This window comes from Sinohyriopsis cumingii, chromosome 6 (genome assembly GCF_028554795.1).
Source record: "Sinohyriopsis cumingii isolate HCF-2022 chromosome 6, ASM2855479v2, whole genome shotgun sequence".
Lineage (NCBI taxonomy): Eukaryota > Metazoa > Mollusca > Bivalvia > Unionida > Unionidae > Sinohyriopsis > Sinohyriopsis cumingii.
In genome coordinates, this window is record NC_142966.1 from 11,068,507 (window position 1) to 11,090,091 (window position 21,585).

Consider the following 21,585-nt stretch of genomic DNA (forward strand, 5'->3'; position numbering starts at 1 on the left):
TTCTTTATCAAAGGTTAATTTTCACATCTGAAATGTAAGGCAGTTTTTATTTTTTATTTATTTATTTTAGCTCACAAAGTACTCGTTTTTGTGTATTATGGGCACTAATTACCTGTCTGTTTGATACCTATCATGTAAGCACTTAACTCAGCAACAATCAAAGATGAACCAAATAATGTACCTATTGTATTGTTTTCTTGGTCCTCCAACAGCATATTGCTTTCTCAACTGAATATCTACTCCATTCATATAATCCTTATTGTACAAATAGATAGCCTTTGGCTGGGTGACATCTCTACTCACCTGTCTCTCACAGGTTACATCATCAGCAGCAGCAACATTGCCCTCTGTTTGGTATCTTGCTCCTTATCAATTACTTTTGATAAGAAATGGTGAAAGACCTTTGTGATTGCTGTATATAGTGCCACAGATGTAAATGTTATCTTCTTCCAGGTGTTCAGCAAGGGTAATATTGGAAAAGTACCTATCAAAGTATAAATGATGATTTCTTTCCCACCAGATCTCATGAAGGATCATGGACAATGTGATACTCCAATCAATACCTTGTCAGGAGTCCAATTTGATCTTTTTACCATAATACAGCTGAAAAATTCCAAATTTGTCTGGTTTGGCAGGCATGTAATGTCACAGTTCTGAACACGTCTTGTAATAATCCCTCATTTCCTCACTGATTGTGTCTCAGTGGAATGCTGTTTTTTTGGTTTAAATTGGCCAACACCATTCCCTGAAGAGGTTTCACCTTGTTAATGGAATGATAATTAGGGTCATTCCTTTGCACATGCGAGGGGTGTGCATTGATATTAAAATACTGACCGATTTTTTTCATACCTGTTTTTCATAAATCATCTAGACTCTAATAAATCATCTGTGCATCAGTAATCCTGGTAAGGATGACAAGGAGGGACAATCACGAAATGATGATATTTAATTTGGTTAAAGCTTTTATTTTTTCTGGTTTTCTGGTGTGACAGTAGATCAGTACTTGTCTGTGACATTGGCTTGCCATTGTTTTATCTCTGCATATAAATTTGTTTAAATGGCCATGGTTTCAAACATGGTGCCTTCTATGAAAAGAGAGTAGTCCACTTTGAGACAACAACCATTTTGTGTATCCTAAATTTCTGCGTTTACATTGGTAAAACCTCAGCACAAAAAGCCAGAAAACTCAGAGCTTTCATTGATAATTTCCCACAATCCTTCACTGTTCATGCAAGAGGTCATGGGTTCAATCCCTAGCTGAGTCATACCAAAGACTTACAAAAATGGTACTAACAGCTGCCTTGCTTGGCGCTCAGCATTAAGAGGTTAGTGTTAGGACTGGTCGGCCTGTTGTCAGGATAATGTGACTGGGTGGGACATCATGCTACATGTCTGCGGCATGATGCCCCAGTGCTAGACATCACTATAAACTACCACACTGCAGACAACATAGTGATATGACTGAAAATTGTTAAAGCTACATTAAAAATTGCAATCACACACACACACACCCCTTCACTGTTCATGTGGCTATCTAGATCAGAAACAGGGTCCACCATTTTATGTAAACAAGATGTGCATGCACTGGTTTCCAGATTGTAATATCCTATTTATAGTGGTAAAATTCCCCCCATTTCAAATTTCACAATGAATAATTATAGTACAGTATGCTCCTGCTATAATATGCCCCGTGATAATGCGAATTCAGATATAATGCGGTTGTGACGTGGCTCCCGAAATTTCATATATTGATTCGCACATGAATTTTTTTTCTTCAAAAATGTATTATCATTTTGGGGAAGAGATCGTGTATGAATTCAAATATAATACAATTGTGGCTTGGTTCCTGAAATTTTAAATACATGTACGTGTATTTTTCTCATACCCAGAAAAATATTTATTTTTAAAGTATGTGAAATAGCGTATAAAAAATTTATTATCATTTTGGGGAGGAGGTCATGAATGAATTCAAATATAATATGATCGTGGCATGGTTCTTGGAGTTTTAAATATATGTACGTGTATTTTTCTCGTACCCAGAAATTATTTCTTTTTGAAATACAAGAAATAGTGTGTAAAATGTTTATTGTCATTTGGGGGAAGAGTTCGCGTATGAATTCGAATATAATACAATTGCAGCGTGGCTTCTGAAATTTAACAATTTCACCAGGTTCTTGAAGTGTTATGCCAAAATAAACATTATCAGAAATGTTACTTATAACTGATCCATGAGTAAAGCCAGTTAGTTGTCTTTGTGATTATCTTCAATTAATTCTGTATACAATCATTGCCCAAACAATAGCCAACATGTGTTTCTTCTTTAACTGCATACACAACCAAGCATCAGACAATGCAGTGGTTGATTAAAGATTCCCACAATTTAATAAACATCAAAAAATGAAAGCTGCAAACATGTTTGCTGGGCTTGGTGGTGCTATTAGATGCAATCAGTTGACCAGTAAATAATGTCCACTTTATTAACTGGGAATTGAAAGGGTATGAAATTGTACATGCATTCAGCTTAAAAAGTCTTTATAAAAGAATTTTCACATGTTTCTTTCGATATTCACAAAATCTAAAGTAAAAGTTATATGCACTCTGAAAGCATATATTGTTTGTTAATTATTCTTGCTGTAGTCATTCAGATGAATAGGCATACAAGTGTTAATTATTGGGAATTTACAATAGATAAAATTACACAGAAACACATATGAGAAAATTTTAGCAGTATGAAATTTGTACAGACACCATTCATAGGCCCTGGAACGTAATGAACCGTACATGTGCTTCATCTTTCCTAACCTAATTTTGTTGTTAATTTTTCCCATTGAATTCAGACACATAATGATCTGTGACAAAATTACTGAATAGTTAAACATGTATGCAATTTTCACAATGGAATTATATGTATTATGGATTAACTGGATGCTGCGATGGTATGATGTCAGACGGTAAGTAAACAATGTTAATACTCTTTTCATACTATATATTAGATGTTGAATTCAGACACAATGATCTGTGACAAAATTATTGAATATTTTAAATATGTGTGCAATTTTACAATGGAATTACATGCATTATGGATGAATTGCATGCCACAACGGCATGATAGTAAATGGTGTTGATACCCTATTCATGATATACGTCATTAGACATGAATAAGCATATATGTGCCAATGCATTGTTCTCTGAAAAAAGTAAAATACTGTATAACCCCGCATTAACATGATCCAATCTTTTGGACCCCAGTTGTCGTGTTATATATATCAGGGTTCCATTGTACTCTAGTTTCTATAATCAAACCAATTGGCTGAAAATAAAAATGCCCCAACTTATGGGCACAGTCTACCTCCAAACCATTTTTAAACTCACCAAATATTGTCATTGGGGATGTGCAGTACTCAACCAGGCATCCTCATGGAGAGAAAAAGGTAAATTGTTTGTTTGTATGTATGAGATAGGTGTCATAACTTGTCATGATATTGTAAAGAGTTAAAGATACAAAAATGTGAGCCCATCAAAATAGTGACAGGGATGTCTAGTATTATGTTGTCTGTCTGTCTGTCACACTTTGGTTAGGTTTTAAATTTAGGTCATTTTTCAGGCACTGTGACTGGATACCCGTGTTTTCAGGCATTGTGACTGGGTACCCATGTTTTCAGGCACTGTGACTAGGTACCCATGTTTTCAGGCACTGTGACTGGGTACCCATATCTTCAGGCACTGTGACTGGGTATCCATGTTTTCAGGCACTGTGACTGGGTACCCATGTTCCGCAACCATATCATAGTTTTTACTCATAAATCAGGATCATGCACAGAAAAGATTTGACAGAATATTTTGTCATACAATTAAATCTGATTCCAGACCAATAACACCAACTTCTATCCAGGAGAACCAGATGACCTAGATGATGGCCAGTGGTGTATACAGATTGTTGGTGGCAGACGAGACTTTACGGGGGCATGGGATGATGGCAACTGTTCCCTTCAACAAGGATTTATATGCAAGAAAAATGCATGTAAGGGTCACCACATTAAGACTTTATATTTTTGTGAGATATTTCAGTAGATGCCTCCCTTTCTCAGAGTGTAGAGGAAATTTATTGGTCTGTTTATATACTCCCAAGTGTTTGCCCTGGTTTGGAGGCAAAGACAAGTTTTTAGCCAGATTCGTACTTATACTTAATTTGACTTTATAATACCTTTCAGTATAACTGAAATAAATGTACATATTCTCTGAAATAAATGTACATATACACTTTCATGACATTCGGAAATATTATTTTAGCAGCTTTTAATTCTTCACCTGAGATATGTGTCAGTCATACTAATGCTTGAGTGTAGATATATGGTGCTTCACTGCGATGTCTGACTTATTAATGCTTTACATTAGAGAGTGTGGATAAATGATGCTTCACTGTGATGTCTGACCTATTAATGCTATATCTTAGAGAGTGTAGATAAATGGTGCTTCACTGTGATGTCTGACCTATTAATACTTTATCTTAGAGAGTGTAGGTAAATGGTGCTTCGCGGTGATGTCTGACCTATTAATGCTATATCTTAGAGAGTGTATATAAATGGTGCTTCACTGTGATGTCTGACCTATTAACACTTTATCTTAGAGACTGTGGATAAATGGTGCTTCACTATGATGCCTGACCTATTAATGCTATATCATAGAGAGTGTAGATAAATGGTGCTTCACTGTGATGTCTGATCTATTAATACTTTATCTTAGAGAGTGTAGATAAATGGTGCTTCACTGTAATGTCTGACTTATTAATGCTTTACATTAGAGAGTGTAGATAAATGGTGCTTCACTGTGATGTCTGACCTATTAACACTTTATCTTAGAGAGTGTGGATAAATGGTGCTTCACTGTGATGTCTGACCTATTAATGCTATATCTTAGAGAGTGTAGATAAATGATGCTTCACTGTGATGTCTGACTTATTAATGCTTTACATTAGAGAGTGTAGATAAATGGTGCTTCACTGTGATGTCTGATCTATTAATGCTATATCTTAGAGAGTGTAGATAAATGGTGCTTCACTGTGATGTCTGACCTATTAACACTTTATCTTAGAGAGTGTAGATAAATGGTGCTTCACCGAAATGGTTTCCATGTATATTTGTTAGAATGTGATTACTCTATTAACTTAAAATCAGATTTTGCAGCTAGTTTTCTTTCTGTCAATCCCACTTCAATGGGAAGAAAACACAGCAGTCACTTTTCTGACATTGGCATCAACATTAGCATCAGCAGCTGAATGTTTTAGTTGAAAATTTTAATTTGCATATGAATGACCTAAACCTCTTAATAGACTCTTGTCATAATTGGTGTGAATCATGATGAAGCTAAAGCAATTCATTTGGTGACATGCATGTTTACCCCTCTGACCTGGGTTCAACGTGGCAGTGATAGAAAATTTGTCCACACACATATACTTCCTAAACCCTATGAGTGCTCAACCCTTTTTTTGGGGGGTCAAGGTAAAAGCTGTAGCAACTTTAAATAAGATTTGGTTATAAAAATGAATTTGCTTTTATTTAAAAAAATAACATTAATCAATTTTGTTCATACATTGGATAAATTATTCTGAACACAAGATATTTTATCCTGCAACATACTCACTCTAGCCTTTTCACCTTGGGGGTCAAGGTCATATATTTTACAGCACTGCTTTGATTGTGGCTTGGGATGCAGACATTGACTTTCTTGTATTAAATATTACTTCATTTCTCCACAGATTCTGGTGCAGCAGCTCAGACAACAACACCAGCTGTTGGTAGGTAGATATAAATTTGCCACTAAATATCTCCAATTTTTCAGTCCAAGTGTTTTGGCTACCAAATCTTTAAAACAGATCATAGAAGAAATGTAATCAAATTAAAGTAGCTCAGATCTACTTGGCAGGCACCAACTTTAGGTCTTCAGTTAACCTTTCGATTCACCAATCAAAGTACAGCTTTCATAGTGATTTTAATCAAAAATATCATTTAGAACATATCCTTGCTAAGGATAGGTTTCCCACTTTCCCAAACACAATATGCAATGCTGGATTTGAGAAGCTACTAAATGTAAGTGAACAGGAAGTTCTAAAAGTTAGTTGAACATGAACTTTTATTGATGCCTGTCAGGACGACTCATTTAAGTTGCAGGTCTCAGTTTAAGTCAGCCTGTGAACAAATGGTGCAATTAGTGCCATTTTATTCACCAGAGTTTGACTTTTGTGCACAGTCACTTCGAAGAACTTAAATTGCAACATAATTTTCTCACAAAAGTGTTGTTTGATAATTGGATATTTTGTTATTCAGTCCATGCATCTATGTACTGGATTGTCAGTCAGCCATAACTTCCCTTCTATAATAATTGTTTCCATGTCTTTCAAAATTAGACATTGTGACCAGTGATACAAGTCCAATTTTGTCTCTTGGTACTATTTCAGGAACCTTGTCCAGTTTGTGTGGGTCTGACTGGATATATAGCTCTGTTTCAAACTTCTGCTACCAGGTTGTGCTAAACCAGCCCAGAACATGGTCTGCATCCCAGTCTGACTGCCAGCAAAGAGGAGGCAGCCTACTGAGCATCAGTGGCACAACAGAACAAAATTTTGTTCAAGGTAAAAATTTATACAGCAGTCTCCCTCTCAAATTGCTACCCCTTCTGCATGGGGAAAGTGACTGCATAAGATGGGTGGTCTTCCCAGGGGGGGATATATTTATGAGAAGTATTATGTATGCATATGAGTATGTAGTAAGAAAGCTACATATACGTTCAAAGCAATTAATATCTTCATTTAAAAGAGCATTCATTATTAAAAGGTTATTCTTGACTTATTTCAAGTTAACATAGATTATTACATGTAGTTCTTATTTTCAAACATTAAATGTGAGTGGGGTTGGTATGCACATTGCAAAACATTCAGAAATGTCATTTAAATCTTGGTATATGCATTACCTGGCATTTAAAATAATTTTTTTTTCCATTTACTCCATTTTACCTGTAGAATGGTCTTCTTATCTGTTATGATGTTGTTTATTCAAGTCTTCCCATCATGCAATTTTTCAGTAAGAACTCATGAACTCTCCCCATTGTTGTCAAGTCGAATAATTAATACTTTTCTTCTGTTAACATGATGACATGTTAAGTTTTGTAATGATTAATTTCTTTGTTTCTAATGGTACAGTACTGCAATTTAATTATGCAGATGAAACTTTGTAGAGTAAACAAAATGCCTTGTTAATAAGGGAAGTGATACATGTACTGTCTTGTGATTTTTTGCCTTTGTCTGGTACCCTGTTTTGTTCAAGGGTAATTTCTCTCTGTTTGTTAATCCATAAAATCTATATTTAGCCTATGCTGATCATGTTACGCTGTTGACAATTATGTCTGGTTGTAATGCTCAAAGAAAAACTCAACTGCTGTGTTAAGCCCCAAACTTTATCACAAAATTGGTGACCCCATTTCCTGTAAACATCCGTCATTAATGGTGTAATATTAACCTTAGTGGTTCATGTACTTTAGCCAACACTTCTTTTAGGAAAAAAAAAATGGTCACCATAGTATTAGGTTCTTAAACAGCTCCTGAAACATTTGGAAATACAGCTGTACAGAAATAAATAAACTAGTTCTAAGTGCTACCAGCAACTAATTTAGGCTGTGCATAAAGAGTCAGGGTAAGCTCATACTATGGATATAAGTACAGATTTGCATTTTGCATGAGAACAGTAAAACAAACATGGCCAATTCTTTGCTGTCTCACGGGATCTACTCATTTTTCAAATCAGATTCATCAGATTCATTTTTAGGATTTACCCAAGAGGATCTCTTAAATGATATAAAGAATATAGACACACTCAATACTGAAGAGAGGATCTCTTGAATCATATAAAGAATATAGACACACTCAATACTGAATAGAGGATCTCTTAAATGATATAAAGAATATAGACACACTCAATACTGAATAGAAGATCTCTTAAATGATATAAAGAATATAGACACACTCAATACTGAATAGAGGATCTCTTAAATGATATAAAGAATATAGACACACTCAATACTGAATAGAGGATCTCTTAAATGATATAAAGAATATAGACACTCAACACTGAACACAGGATGTCTTAAATGATATAAAGAATATAGACACATTCATGTTTTAGCATGCCAATATCACTATGACCTAGAGGTCTAGCCACTGTATGTTTTAATATGCCAATATCACTATGACCCAAAGGTCATGCCAGATTCAGCTAGATAAAACAATGCTTTGTTTTGAATAACATTACAGTACTGTAACATAAGCAGTTCACATTATCATATGTTTGTTAACATTGCTGTACAATGCAATGGTAAGCTGCTTGAATCTAGGACATTTTTCTGTCTTGTGATGGTAATAGTTACTAATTAGTTATGTGAGGGCACTGACTCATCTCATGAGGGTTTTGTGGTGTTGTACTTATGAGAACTTAGTTTCTTGACATAAAAACACATATTTTAAGAAGTGTTGCATATGCAAGGTTCCTGAAGTTCATTTGACATGAGACAAGGTCAAACACCGGAGTGAATCCATTTTTTTTTGTCAATGTAGTTAGCATATTTACACTCTGACACTGCTTGCTAATTTCATTAAGCAAGTGGTAGCAGGTCACATGTGGAATTAGGACATTATTATTACCACTGTTGGAATTAGGACATAAATATTACCGCTATTGGAATTAGGACATTATTATTACCACTGTTGGAATTAGGACATTAATATTACCGCTATTGGAATTAGGACATTATTATTACCACTGTTGGAATTAGGACATTATTATTACCACTGTTGGAATTAGGACATTAATATTATCACTGTTGGAATTAGGACATTATTATTACCACTGTTGGAATTAGAACATTATTATTACCACTGTTGGAATTAGGACATTATTATTACCACTGTTGGAATTAGGACTTTATTATTACCACTGTTGGAATTAGGACTTTATTATTACCACTGTTGGAATTAGAACAGTATTATTACCACTATTGGAATTAGAACATTATTATTACCACTGTTGGAATTAGGACATTATTATTACCACTGTTGGAATTAGGACATTATTATTACCACTGTTGGAATTAGGACTTTATTATTACCACTGTTGGAATTAGGACATTAATATTACCACATTGGAATTAGGACATTATTATTACCACTGTTGGAATTAGGACATTAATATTACCACTGTTGGAATTAGGACATTAATATTACCACTGTTGGAATTAGGACTTTATTATTACCACTGTTGGAATTAGGACATTATTATTACCACTGTTGGAATTAGGACATTATTATTACCACTGTTGGAATTAGGACATTATTATTACCACTGTTGGAATTAGGACTTTATTATTACCACTGTTGGAATTAGGACATTAATATTACCACATTGGAATTAGGACATTATTATTACCACTGTTGGAATTAGGACATTAATATTACCACTGTTGGAATTAGGACATTAATATTACCACTGTTGGAATTAGGACTTTATTATTACCACTGTTGGAATTAGGACATTATTATTACCACTGTTGGAATTAGGACATTATTATTACCACTGATGGAATTAGGACTTTATTATTACCACTGTTGGAATTAGGACTTTATTATTACCACTGATGGAATTAGGACATTATTATTAGCACTGTTGGAATTAGGACTTTATTATTACCACTGTTGGAATTAGGACATTATTATTACCACTGATGGAATTAGGACATTATTATTACCACTGATGGAATTAGGACATTATTATTAGCACTGTTGGAATTAGGACTTTATTATTACCACTGTTGGAATTAGGACATTATTATTACCACTGATGGAATTAGGACATTATTATTACCACTGATGGAATTAGGACATTATTATTACCACTGTTGGAATTAGGACATTATTATTACCACTGATGGAATTAGGACATTATTATTACCACTGATGGAATTAGGACTTTATTATTACCACTGTTGGAATTAGGACTTTATTATTACCACTGATGGAATTAGGACATTATTATTACCACTGTTGGAATTAGGACATTATTATTACCACTGATGGAATTAGGACATTATTATTACCACTGATGGAATTAGGACATTATTATTACCACTGATGGAATTAGGACTTTATTATTACCACTGTTGGAATTAGGACTTTATTATTACCACTGATGGAATTAGGACATTATTATTAGCACTGTTGGAATTAGGACTTTATTATTACCACTGTTGGAATTAGGACATTATTATTACCACTGATGGAATTAGGACATTATTATTACCACTGATGGAATTAGGACATTATTATTAGCACTGTTGGAATTAGGACATTATTATTACCACTGTTGGAATTAGGACTTTATTATTACCACTGTTGGAATTAGGACATTATTATTACCACTGATGGAATTAGGACATTATTATTAGCACTGTTGGAATTAGGACTTTATTATTACCACTGTTGGAATTAGGACATTATTATTACCACTGATGGAATTAGGACATTATTATTACCACTGATGGAATTAGGACATTATTATTACCACTGATGGAATTAGGACATTATTATTACCACTGATGGAATTAGGACATTATTATTACCACTGATGGAATTAGGACTTTATTATTACCACTGTTGGAATTAGGACATTATTATTACCACTGATGGAATTAGGACATTATTATTACCACTGATGGAATTAGGACATTATTATTACCACTGTTGGAATTAGGACATTATTATTACCACTGATGGAATTAGGACATTATTATTACCACTGATGGAATTAGGACATTATTATTACCACTGATGGAATTAGGACATTATTATTACCACTGATGGAATTAGGACTTTATTATTACCACTGTTGGAATTAGGACATTATTATTACCACTGTTGGAATTAGGACATTAATATTACCACTGTTGGAATTAGGACATTAATATTACCACTGTTGGAATTAGGACTTTATTATTACCACTGTTGGAATTAGGACATTATTATTACCACTGTTGGAATTAGGACATTATTATTACCACTGATGGAATTAGGACTTTATTATTACCACTGTTGGAATTAGGACTTTATTATTACCACTGATGGAATTAGGACATTATTATTAGCACTGTTGGAATTAGGACTTTATTATTACCACTGTTGGAATTAGGACATTATTATTACCACTGATGGAATTAGGACATTATTATTACCACTGATGGAATTAGGACATTATTATTAGCACTGTTGGAATTAGGACTTTATTATTACCACTGTTGGAATTAGGACATTATTATTACCACTGATGGAATTAGGACATTATTATTACCACTGATGGAATTAGGACATTATTATTAGCACTGTTGGAATTAGGACATTATTATTACCACTGTTGGAATTAGGACTTTATTATTACCACTGTTGGAATTAGGACATTATTATTACCACTGATGGAATTAGGACATTATTATTAGCACTGTTGGAATTAGGACTTTATTATTACCACTGTTGGAATTAGGACATTATTATTACCACTGATGGAATTAGGACATTATTATTACCACTGATGGAATTAGGACATTATTATTACCACTGATGGAATTAGGACATTATTATTACCACTGATGGAATTAGGACATTATTATTACCACTGATGGAATTAGGACTTTATTATTACCACTGTTGGAATTAGGACATTATTATTACCACTGATGGAATTAGGACATTATTATTACCACTGATGGAATTAGGACATTATTATTACCACTGTTGGAATTAGGACATTATTATTACCACTGATGGAATTAGGACATTATTATTACCACTGATGGAATTAGGACATTATTATTACCACTGATGGAATTAGGACATTATTATTACCACTGATGGAATTAGGACTTTATTATTACCACTGTTGGAATTAGGACATTATTATTACCACTGTTGGAATTAGGACATTAATATTACCACTGTTGGAATTAGGACATTAATATTACCACTGTTGGAATTAGGACTTTATTATTACCACTGTTGGAATTAGGACATTATTATTACCACTGTTGGAATTAGGACATTATTATTACCACTGATGGAATTAGGACTTTATTATTACCACTGTTGGAATTAGGACTTTATTATTACCACTGATGGAATTAGGACATTATTATTAGCACTGTTGGAATTAGGACTTTATTATTACCACTGTTGGAATTAGGACATTATTATTACCACTGATGGAATTAGGACATTATTATTACCACTGATGGAATTAGGACATTATTATTAGCACTGTTGGAATTAGGACTTTATTATTACCACTGTTGGAATTAGGACATTATTATTACCACTGATGGAATTAGGACATTATTATTACCACTGATGGAATTAGGACATTATTATTACCACTGTTGGAATTAGGACATTATTATTACCACTGATGGAATTAGGACATTATTATTACCACTGATGGAATTAGGACTTTATTATGACCACTGTTGGAATTAGGACTTTATTATTACCACTGATGGAATTAGGACATTATTATTACCACTGTTGGAATTAGGACATTAATATTACCACTGTTGGAATTAGGACATTATTATTACCACTGATGGAATTAGGACATTATTATTAGCACTGTTGGAATTAGGACATTATTATTACCACTGTTGGAATTAGGACTTTATTATTACCACTGTTGGAATTAGGACATTATTATTACCACTGATGGAATTAGGACATTATTATTAGCACTGTTGGAATTAGGACTTTATTATTACCACTGTTGGAATTAGGACATTATTATTACCACTGATGGAATTAGGACATTATTATTACCACTGATGGAATTAGGACATTATTATTACCACTGATGGAATTAGGACATTATTATTACCACTGATGGAATTAGGACATTATTATTACCACTGATGGAATTAGGACTTTATTATTACCACTGTTGGAATTAGGACATTATTATTACCACTGATGGAATTAGGACATTATTATTACCACTGATGGAATTAGGACATTATTATTACCACTGTTGGAATTAGGACATTATTATTACCACTGATGGAATTAGGACATTATTATTACCACTGATGGAATTAGGACATTATTATTACCACTGATGGAATTAGGACATTATTATTACCACTGATGGAATTAGGACTTTATTATTACCACTGTTGGAATTAGGACATTATTATTACCACTGTTGGAATTAGGACATTATTATTACCACTGATGGAATTAGGACATTATTATTACCACTGATGGAATTAGGACTTTATTATTACCACTGTTGGAATTAGGACATTATTAATTCCACTGTTGGAATTAGGACATTATTATTACCACTGATGGAATTAGGACATTATTATTACCACTGATGGAATTAGGACTTTATTATTACCACTGTTGGAATTAGGACATTATTATTAGCACTGATGGAATTAGGACTTTATTATTACCGCTATTGGAATTAGGACAGTATTAATTCCACTGTTGGAATTAGGACATTATTATTACCACTGATGGAATTAGGACATTATTATTACCACTGATGGAATTAGGACATTATTATTACCACTGATGGAATTAGGACTTTATTATTACCACTGTTGGAATTAGGACATTATTATTACCACTGATGGAATTAGGACATTATTATTACCACTGATGGAATTAGGACTTTATTATTACCACTGTTGGAATTAGGACATTATTATTAGCACTGATGGAATTAGGACTTTATTATTACCACTGTTGGAATTAGGACATTATTATTACCACTGATGGAATTAGGACTTTATTATTACCACTGTTGGAATTAGGACATTAATATTACCACTATTGGAATTAGGACATTATTATTACCACTGTTGGAATTAGGACATTATTATTACCACTGTTGGAATTAGGACATTAATATTACCGCTATTGGAATTAGGACATTATTATTAGCACTGTTGGAATTAGGACATTATTATTACCACTGATGGAATTAGGACATTATTATTACCACTGATGGAATTAGGACTTTATTATTACCACTGATGGAATTAGGACTTCATTATTACCACTGTTGGAATTAGGACATTATTATTAGCACTGATGGAATTAGGACTTTATTATTAGCACTGTTGGAATTAGGACATTATTATTACCACTGTTGGAATTAGGACATTATTATTACCACTGATGGAATTAGGACTTTATTATTACCACTGTTGGAATTAGGACATTATTATTACCACTGATGGAATTAGGACATTATTATTACCACTGATGGAATTAGGACTTTATTATTACCACTGTTGGAATTAGGACATTATTATTACCACTGATGGAATTAGGACATTATTATTACCACTGATGGAATTAGGACTTTATTATTACCACTGTTGGAATTAGGACATTATTATTAGCACTGATGGAATTAGGACATTATTATTACCACTGATGGAATTAGGACTTTATTATTACCACTGTTGGAATTAGGACATTATTATTACCACTGTTGGAATTAGGACATTATTATTACCACTGATGGAATTAGGACTTTATTATTACCACTGTTGGAATTAGGACATTATTATTACCACTGATGGAATTAGGACATTATTATTACCACTGATGGAATTAGGACTTTATTATTACCACTGTTGGAATTAGGACATTATTATTACCACTGATGGAATTAGGACATTATTATTACCACTGTTGGAATTAGGACATTATTATTACCACTGATGGAATTAGGACTTTATTATTACCACTGATGGAATTAGGACATTATTATTACCACTGATGGAATTAGGACTTTATTATTACCACTGTTGGAATTAGGACATTATTATTACCACTGTTGGAATTAGGACATTATTATTACCACTGATGGAATTAGGACTTTATTATTACCACTGTTGGAATTAGGACATTATTATTACCACTGATGGAATTAGGACATTATTATTACCACTGATGGAATTAGGACTTTATTATTACCACTGTTGGAATTAGGACATTATTATTACCACTGATGGAATTAGGACATTATTATTACCACTGTTGGAATTAGGACATTATTATTACCACTGATGGAATTAGGACATTATTATTACCACTGATGGAATTAGGACTTTATTATTACCACTGTTGGAATTAGGACATTAATATTACCACTATTGGAATTAGGACATTATTATTACCACTGTTGGAATTAGGACATTATTATTACCACTGTTGGAATTAGGACATTATTATTACCACTGTTGGAATTAGGACATTAATATTACCACTGTTGGAATTAGGACATTATTATTACCACTGTTGGAATTAGGACATTATTATTACCACTGTTGGAATTAGGACAGTATTATTACCACTGTTGGAATTAGGACAGTATTATTACCACTGTTGGAATTAGGACAGTATTAATTCCACTGTTGGGATTAGGACATTATTATTACCACTGTTGGAATTAGGACATTATTATTACCACTGTTGGAATTAGGACATTATTATTACCACTGTTGGAATTAGGACATTATTATTACCACTGATGGAATTAGGACTTTATTATTACCACTGCTGGAATTAGGACTTTATTATTACCACTGATGGAATTAGGACATTATTATTAGCACTGTTGGAATTAGGACTTTATTATTACCACTGTTGGAATTAGGACATTATTATTACCACTGATGGAATTAGGACATTATTATTACCACTGATGGAATTAGGACTTTATTATTACCACTGTTGGAATTAGGACATTATTAATTCCACTGTTGGAATTAGGACATTATTATTACCACTGATGGAATTAGGACATTATTATTACCACTGATGGAATTAGGACTTTATTATTACCACTGTTGGAATTAGGACATTATTATTAGCACTGATGGAATTAGGACTTTATTATTACCGCTATTGGAATTAGGACAGTATTAATTCCACTGTTGGAATTAGGACATTATTATTACCACTGATGGAATTAGGACATTATTATTACCACTGATGGAATTAGGACATTATTATTACCACTGATGGAATTAGGACTTTATTATTACCACTGTTGGAATTAGGACATTATTATTACCACTGATGGAATTAGGACATTATTATTACCGCTATTGGAATTAGGACTTTATTATTACCACTGTTGGAATTAGGACATTATTATTACCACTGATGGAATTAGGACATTATTATTACCACTGATGGAATTAGGACATTATTATTACCACTGATGGAATTAGGACATTATTATTACCACTGATGGAATTAGGACTTTATTATTACCACTGTTGGAATTAGGACATTATTATTACCACTGATGGAATTAGGACATTATTATTACCACTGATGGAATTAGGACATTATTATTACCACTGATGGAATTAGGACATTATTATTACCACTGATGGAATTAGGACTTTATTATTACCACTGTTGGAATTAGGACATTATTAATTCCACTGTTGGAATTAGGACATTATTATTACCACTGTTGGAATTAGGACATTATTATTACCACTGATGGAATTAGGACATTATTATTACCACTGATGGAATTAGGACATTATTATTACCACTGATGGAATTAGGACATTATTATTACCACTGATGGAATTAGGACATTATTATTACCACTGATGGAATTAGGACATTATTATTACCACTGATGGAATTAGGACTTTATTATTACCACTGATGGAATTAGGACATTATTATTACCACTGATGGAATTAGGACATTATTATTACCACTGTTGGAATTAGGACTTTATTATTACCACTGTTGGAATTAGGACATTATTATTACCACTGATGGAATTAGGACATTATTATTACCACTGATGGAATTAGGACATTATTATTACCACTGATGGAATTAGGACATTATTATTACCACTGATGGAATTAGGACATTATTATTACCACTGATGGAATTAGGACATTATTATTACCACTGATGGAATTAGGACATTATTATTACCACTGATGGAATTAGGACATTATTATTACCACTGATGGAATTAGGACATTATTATTACCACTGATGGAATTAGGACATTATTATTACCACTGATGGAATTAGGACTTTATTATTACCACTGTTGGAATTAGGACATTATTAATTCCACTGTTGGAATTAGGACATTATTATTACCACTGTTGGAATTAGGACATTATTATTACCACTGATGGAATTAGGACATTATTATTACCACTGATGGAATTAGGACATTATTATTACCACTGTTGGAATTAGGACATTATTATTACCACTGTTGGAATTAGGACTTTATTATTACCACTGTTGGAATTAGGACATTATTATTAGCACTGATGGAATTAGGACTTTATTATTACCACTGTTGGAATTAGGACATTATTATTACCACTGATGGAATTAGGACTTTATTATTACCACTGTTGGAATTAGGACATTAATATTACCACTATTGGAATTAGGACATTATTATTACCACTGTTGGAATTAGGACATTATTATTACCACTGTTGGAATTAGGACATTAATATTACCGCTATTGGAATTAGGACATTATTATTAGCACTGTTGGAATTAGGACATTATTATTACCACTGATGGAATTAGGACATTATTATTACCACTGATGGAATTAGGACTTTATTATTACCACTGATGGAATTAGGACTTCATTATTACCACTGTTGGAATTAGGACATTATTATTACCACTGATGGAATTAGGACTTTATTATTACCACTGTTGGAATTAGGACATTAATATTACCACTATTGGAATTAGGACATTATTATTACCACTGTTGGAATTAGGACATTATTATTACCACTGTTGGAATTAGGACATTATTATTACCACTGTTGGAATTAGGACATTAATATTACCACTGTTGGAATTAGGACATTATTATTACCACTGTTGGAATTAGGACATTATTATTACCACTGTTGGAATTAGGACAGTATTATTACCACTGTTGGAATTAGGACAGTATTATTACCACTGTTGGAATTAGGACAGTATTAATTCCACTGTTGGGATTAGGACATTATTATTACCACTGATGGAATTAGGACTTTATTATTACCACTGTTGGAATTAGGACATTAATATTACCACTATTGGAATTAGGACATTATTATTACCACTGTTGGAATTAGGACATTATTATTACCACTGTTGGAATTAGGACATTATTATTACCACTGTTGGAATTAGGACATTAATATTACCACTGTTGGAATTAGGACATTATTATTACCACTGTTGGAATTAGGACATTATTATTACCACTGTTGGAATTAGGACAGTATTATTACCACTGTTGGAATTAGGACAGTATTATTACCACTGTTGGAATTAGGACATTATTATTACCACTGTTGGAATTAGGACATTATTATTACCACTGATGGAATTAGGACATTATTATTACCACTGTTGGAATTAGGACATTAATATTACCACTATTGGAATTAGGACTTTATTATTACCACTGTTGGAATTAGGACATTATTATTAGCACTGATGGAATTAGGACATTATTATTACCACTGATGGAATAAGGACTTTATTATTACCACTGTTGGAATTAGGACATTATTATTACCACTGATGGAATTAGGACTTTATTATTACCACTGTTGGAATTAGGACATTAATATTACCACTATTGGAATTAGGACATTATTATTACCACTGTTGGAATTAGGACATTATTATTACCACTGTTGGAATTAGGACATTATTATTACCACTGTTGGAATTAGGACATTAATATTACCACTGTTGGAATTAGGACATTATTATTACCACTGTTGGAATTAGGACATTATTATTACCACTGTTGGAATTAGGACAGTATTATTACCACTGTTGGAATTAGGACAGTATTATTACCACTGTTGGAATTAGGACAGTATTAATTCCACTGTTGGAATTAGGACATTAATATTACCACTATTGGAATTAGGACTTTATTATTACCACTGTTGGAATTAGGACATTATTATTACCACTGTTGGAATTAGGACATTAATATTACCACTATTGGAATTAGGACTTTATTATTACCACTGTTGGAATTAGGACATTATTATTACCACTGATGGAATTAGGACATTATTATTACCACTGATGGAATTAGGACATTATTATTACCACTGTTGGAATTAGGACATTATTATTACCACTGTTGGAATTAGGACATTATTATTAGCACTGTTGGAATTAGGACATTATTATTACCACTGATGGAATTAGGACATTATTATTACCACTGTTGGAATTAAGACATTATTATTACCACTGTTGGAATTAGGACATTATTATTACCACTGTTGGAATTAGGACATTATTATTACCACTGTTGGAATTAGGACAGTATTATTACCACTGATGGAATTAGGACATTATTATTACCACTGATGGAATTAGGACATTATTATTACCACTGATGGAATTAGGACATTATTATTACCACTGATGGAATTAGGACATTATTATTACCACTGATGGAATTAGGACATTATTATTACCACTGTTGGAATTAGGACATTATTATTACCACTGTTGGAATTAGGACATTATTATTACCACTGATGGAATTAGGACATTATTATTACCACTGATGGAATTAGGACATTATTATTACCACTGATGGAATTAGGACATTATTATTACCACTGATGGAATTAGGACATTATTATTACCACTGTTGGAATTAGGACAGTATTATTACCACTGATGGAATTAGGACATTATTATTACCACTGATGGAATTAGGACATTATTATTACCACTGATGGAATTAGGACATTATTATTACCACTGATGGAATTAGGACATTATTATTACCACTGTTGGAATTAGGACAGTATTATTACCACTGATGGAATTAGGACATTATTATTACCACTGATGGAATTAGGACATTATTATTACCACTGATGGAATTAGGACATTATTATTACCACTGATGGAATTAGGACATTATTATTACCACTGTTGGAATTAGGACATTATTATTACCACTGTTGGAATTAGGACATTATTATTACCACTGATGGAATTAGGACATTATTATTACCACTGATGGAATTAGGACATTATTATTACCACTGTTGGAATTAGGACATTATTATTACCACTGATGGAATTAGGACATTATTATTACCACTGATGGAATTAGGACATTATTATTACCACTGTTGGAATTAGGACTTTATTATTACCACTGTTGGAATTAGGACATTATTATTACCACTGTTGGAATTAGGACATTATTATTACCACTGTTGGAATTAGGACATTATTATTAGCACTGTTGGAATTAGGACATTATTATTACCACTGTTGGAATTAGGACATTAATATTACCACTGTTGGAATTAGGACATTATTATTACCACTGTTGGAATTAGGACATTATTATTACCACTGTTGGAATTAGGACAGTATTATTACCACTGTTGGAATTAGGACAGTATTATTACCACTGTTGGAATTAGGACAGTATTAATTCCACTGTTGGAATTAGGACATTAATATTACCACTATTGGAATTAGGACTTTATTATTACCACTGTTGGAATTAGGACATTATTATTACCACTGTTGGAATTAGGACATTAATATTACCACTATTGGAATTAGGACTTTATTATTACCACTGTTGGAATTAGGACATTATTATTACCACTGATGGAATTAGGACATTATTATTACCACTGATGGAATTAGGACATTATTATTACCACTGATGGAATTAGGACTTTATTATTACCACTGATGGAATTAGGACATTATTATTACCACTGATGGAATTAGGACATTATTATTACCACTGTTGGAATTAGGACATTATTATTACCACTGTTGGAATTAGGACATTATTATTACCACTGATGGAATTAGGACATTATTATTACCACTGATGGAATTAGGACATTATTATTACCACTGTTGGAATTAGGACATTATTATTACCACTGATGGAATTAGGACATTATTATTACCACTGATGGAATTAGGACATTATTATTACCACTGTTGGAATTAGGACTTTATTATTACCACTGATGGAATTAGGACATTATTATTACCACTGATGGAATTAGGACATTATTATTACCACTGTTGGAATTAGGACATTATTATTAGCACTGTTGGAATTAGGACATTATTATTACCACTGATGGAATAAGGACTTTATTATTACCACTGTTGGAATTAGGACATTATTATTACCACTGATGGAATTAGGACTTTATTATTACCACTGTTGGAATTAGGACATTAATATTACCACTATTGGAATTAGGACATTATTATTACCACTGTTGGAATTAGGACATTATTATTACCACTGTTGGAATTAGGACATTATTATTACCACTGTTGGAATTAGGACATTAATATTACCACTGTTGGAATTAGGACATTATTATTACCACTGTTGGAATTAGGACATTATTATTACCACTGTTGGAATTAGGACAGTA

At 32.7% G+C, this 21,585-nt stretch overlaps 1 protein-coding gene across 1 annotated transcript in view; it reads left to right on the forward strand.

The window, feature by feature from the left end:
- Window positions 1–21,585, forward strand: part of LOC149796368 (uncharacterized) — a 287,440-nt gene that overhangs the window by 81,747 nt on the left and 184,108 nt on the right. Inside the window, exons 14-16 of the mRNA XM_089961040.1 lie at window positions 3,868–4,021; window positions 5,756–5,794; window positions 6,455–6,628. Of these exons, the coding sequence (XP_089817166.1) occupies window positions 3,868–4,021; window positions 5,756–5,794; window positions 6,455–6,628 (367 nt within the window). The remainder of the gene's footprint in view (window positions 1–3,867; window positions 4,022–5,755; window positions 5,795–6,454; window positions 6,629–21,585) is intronic.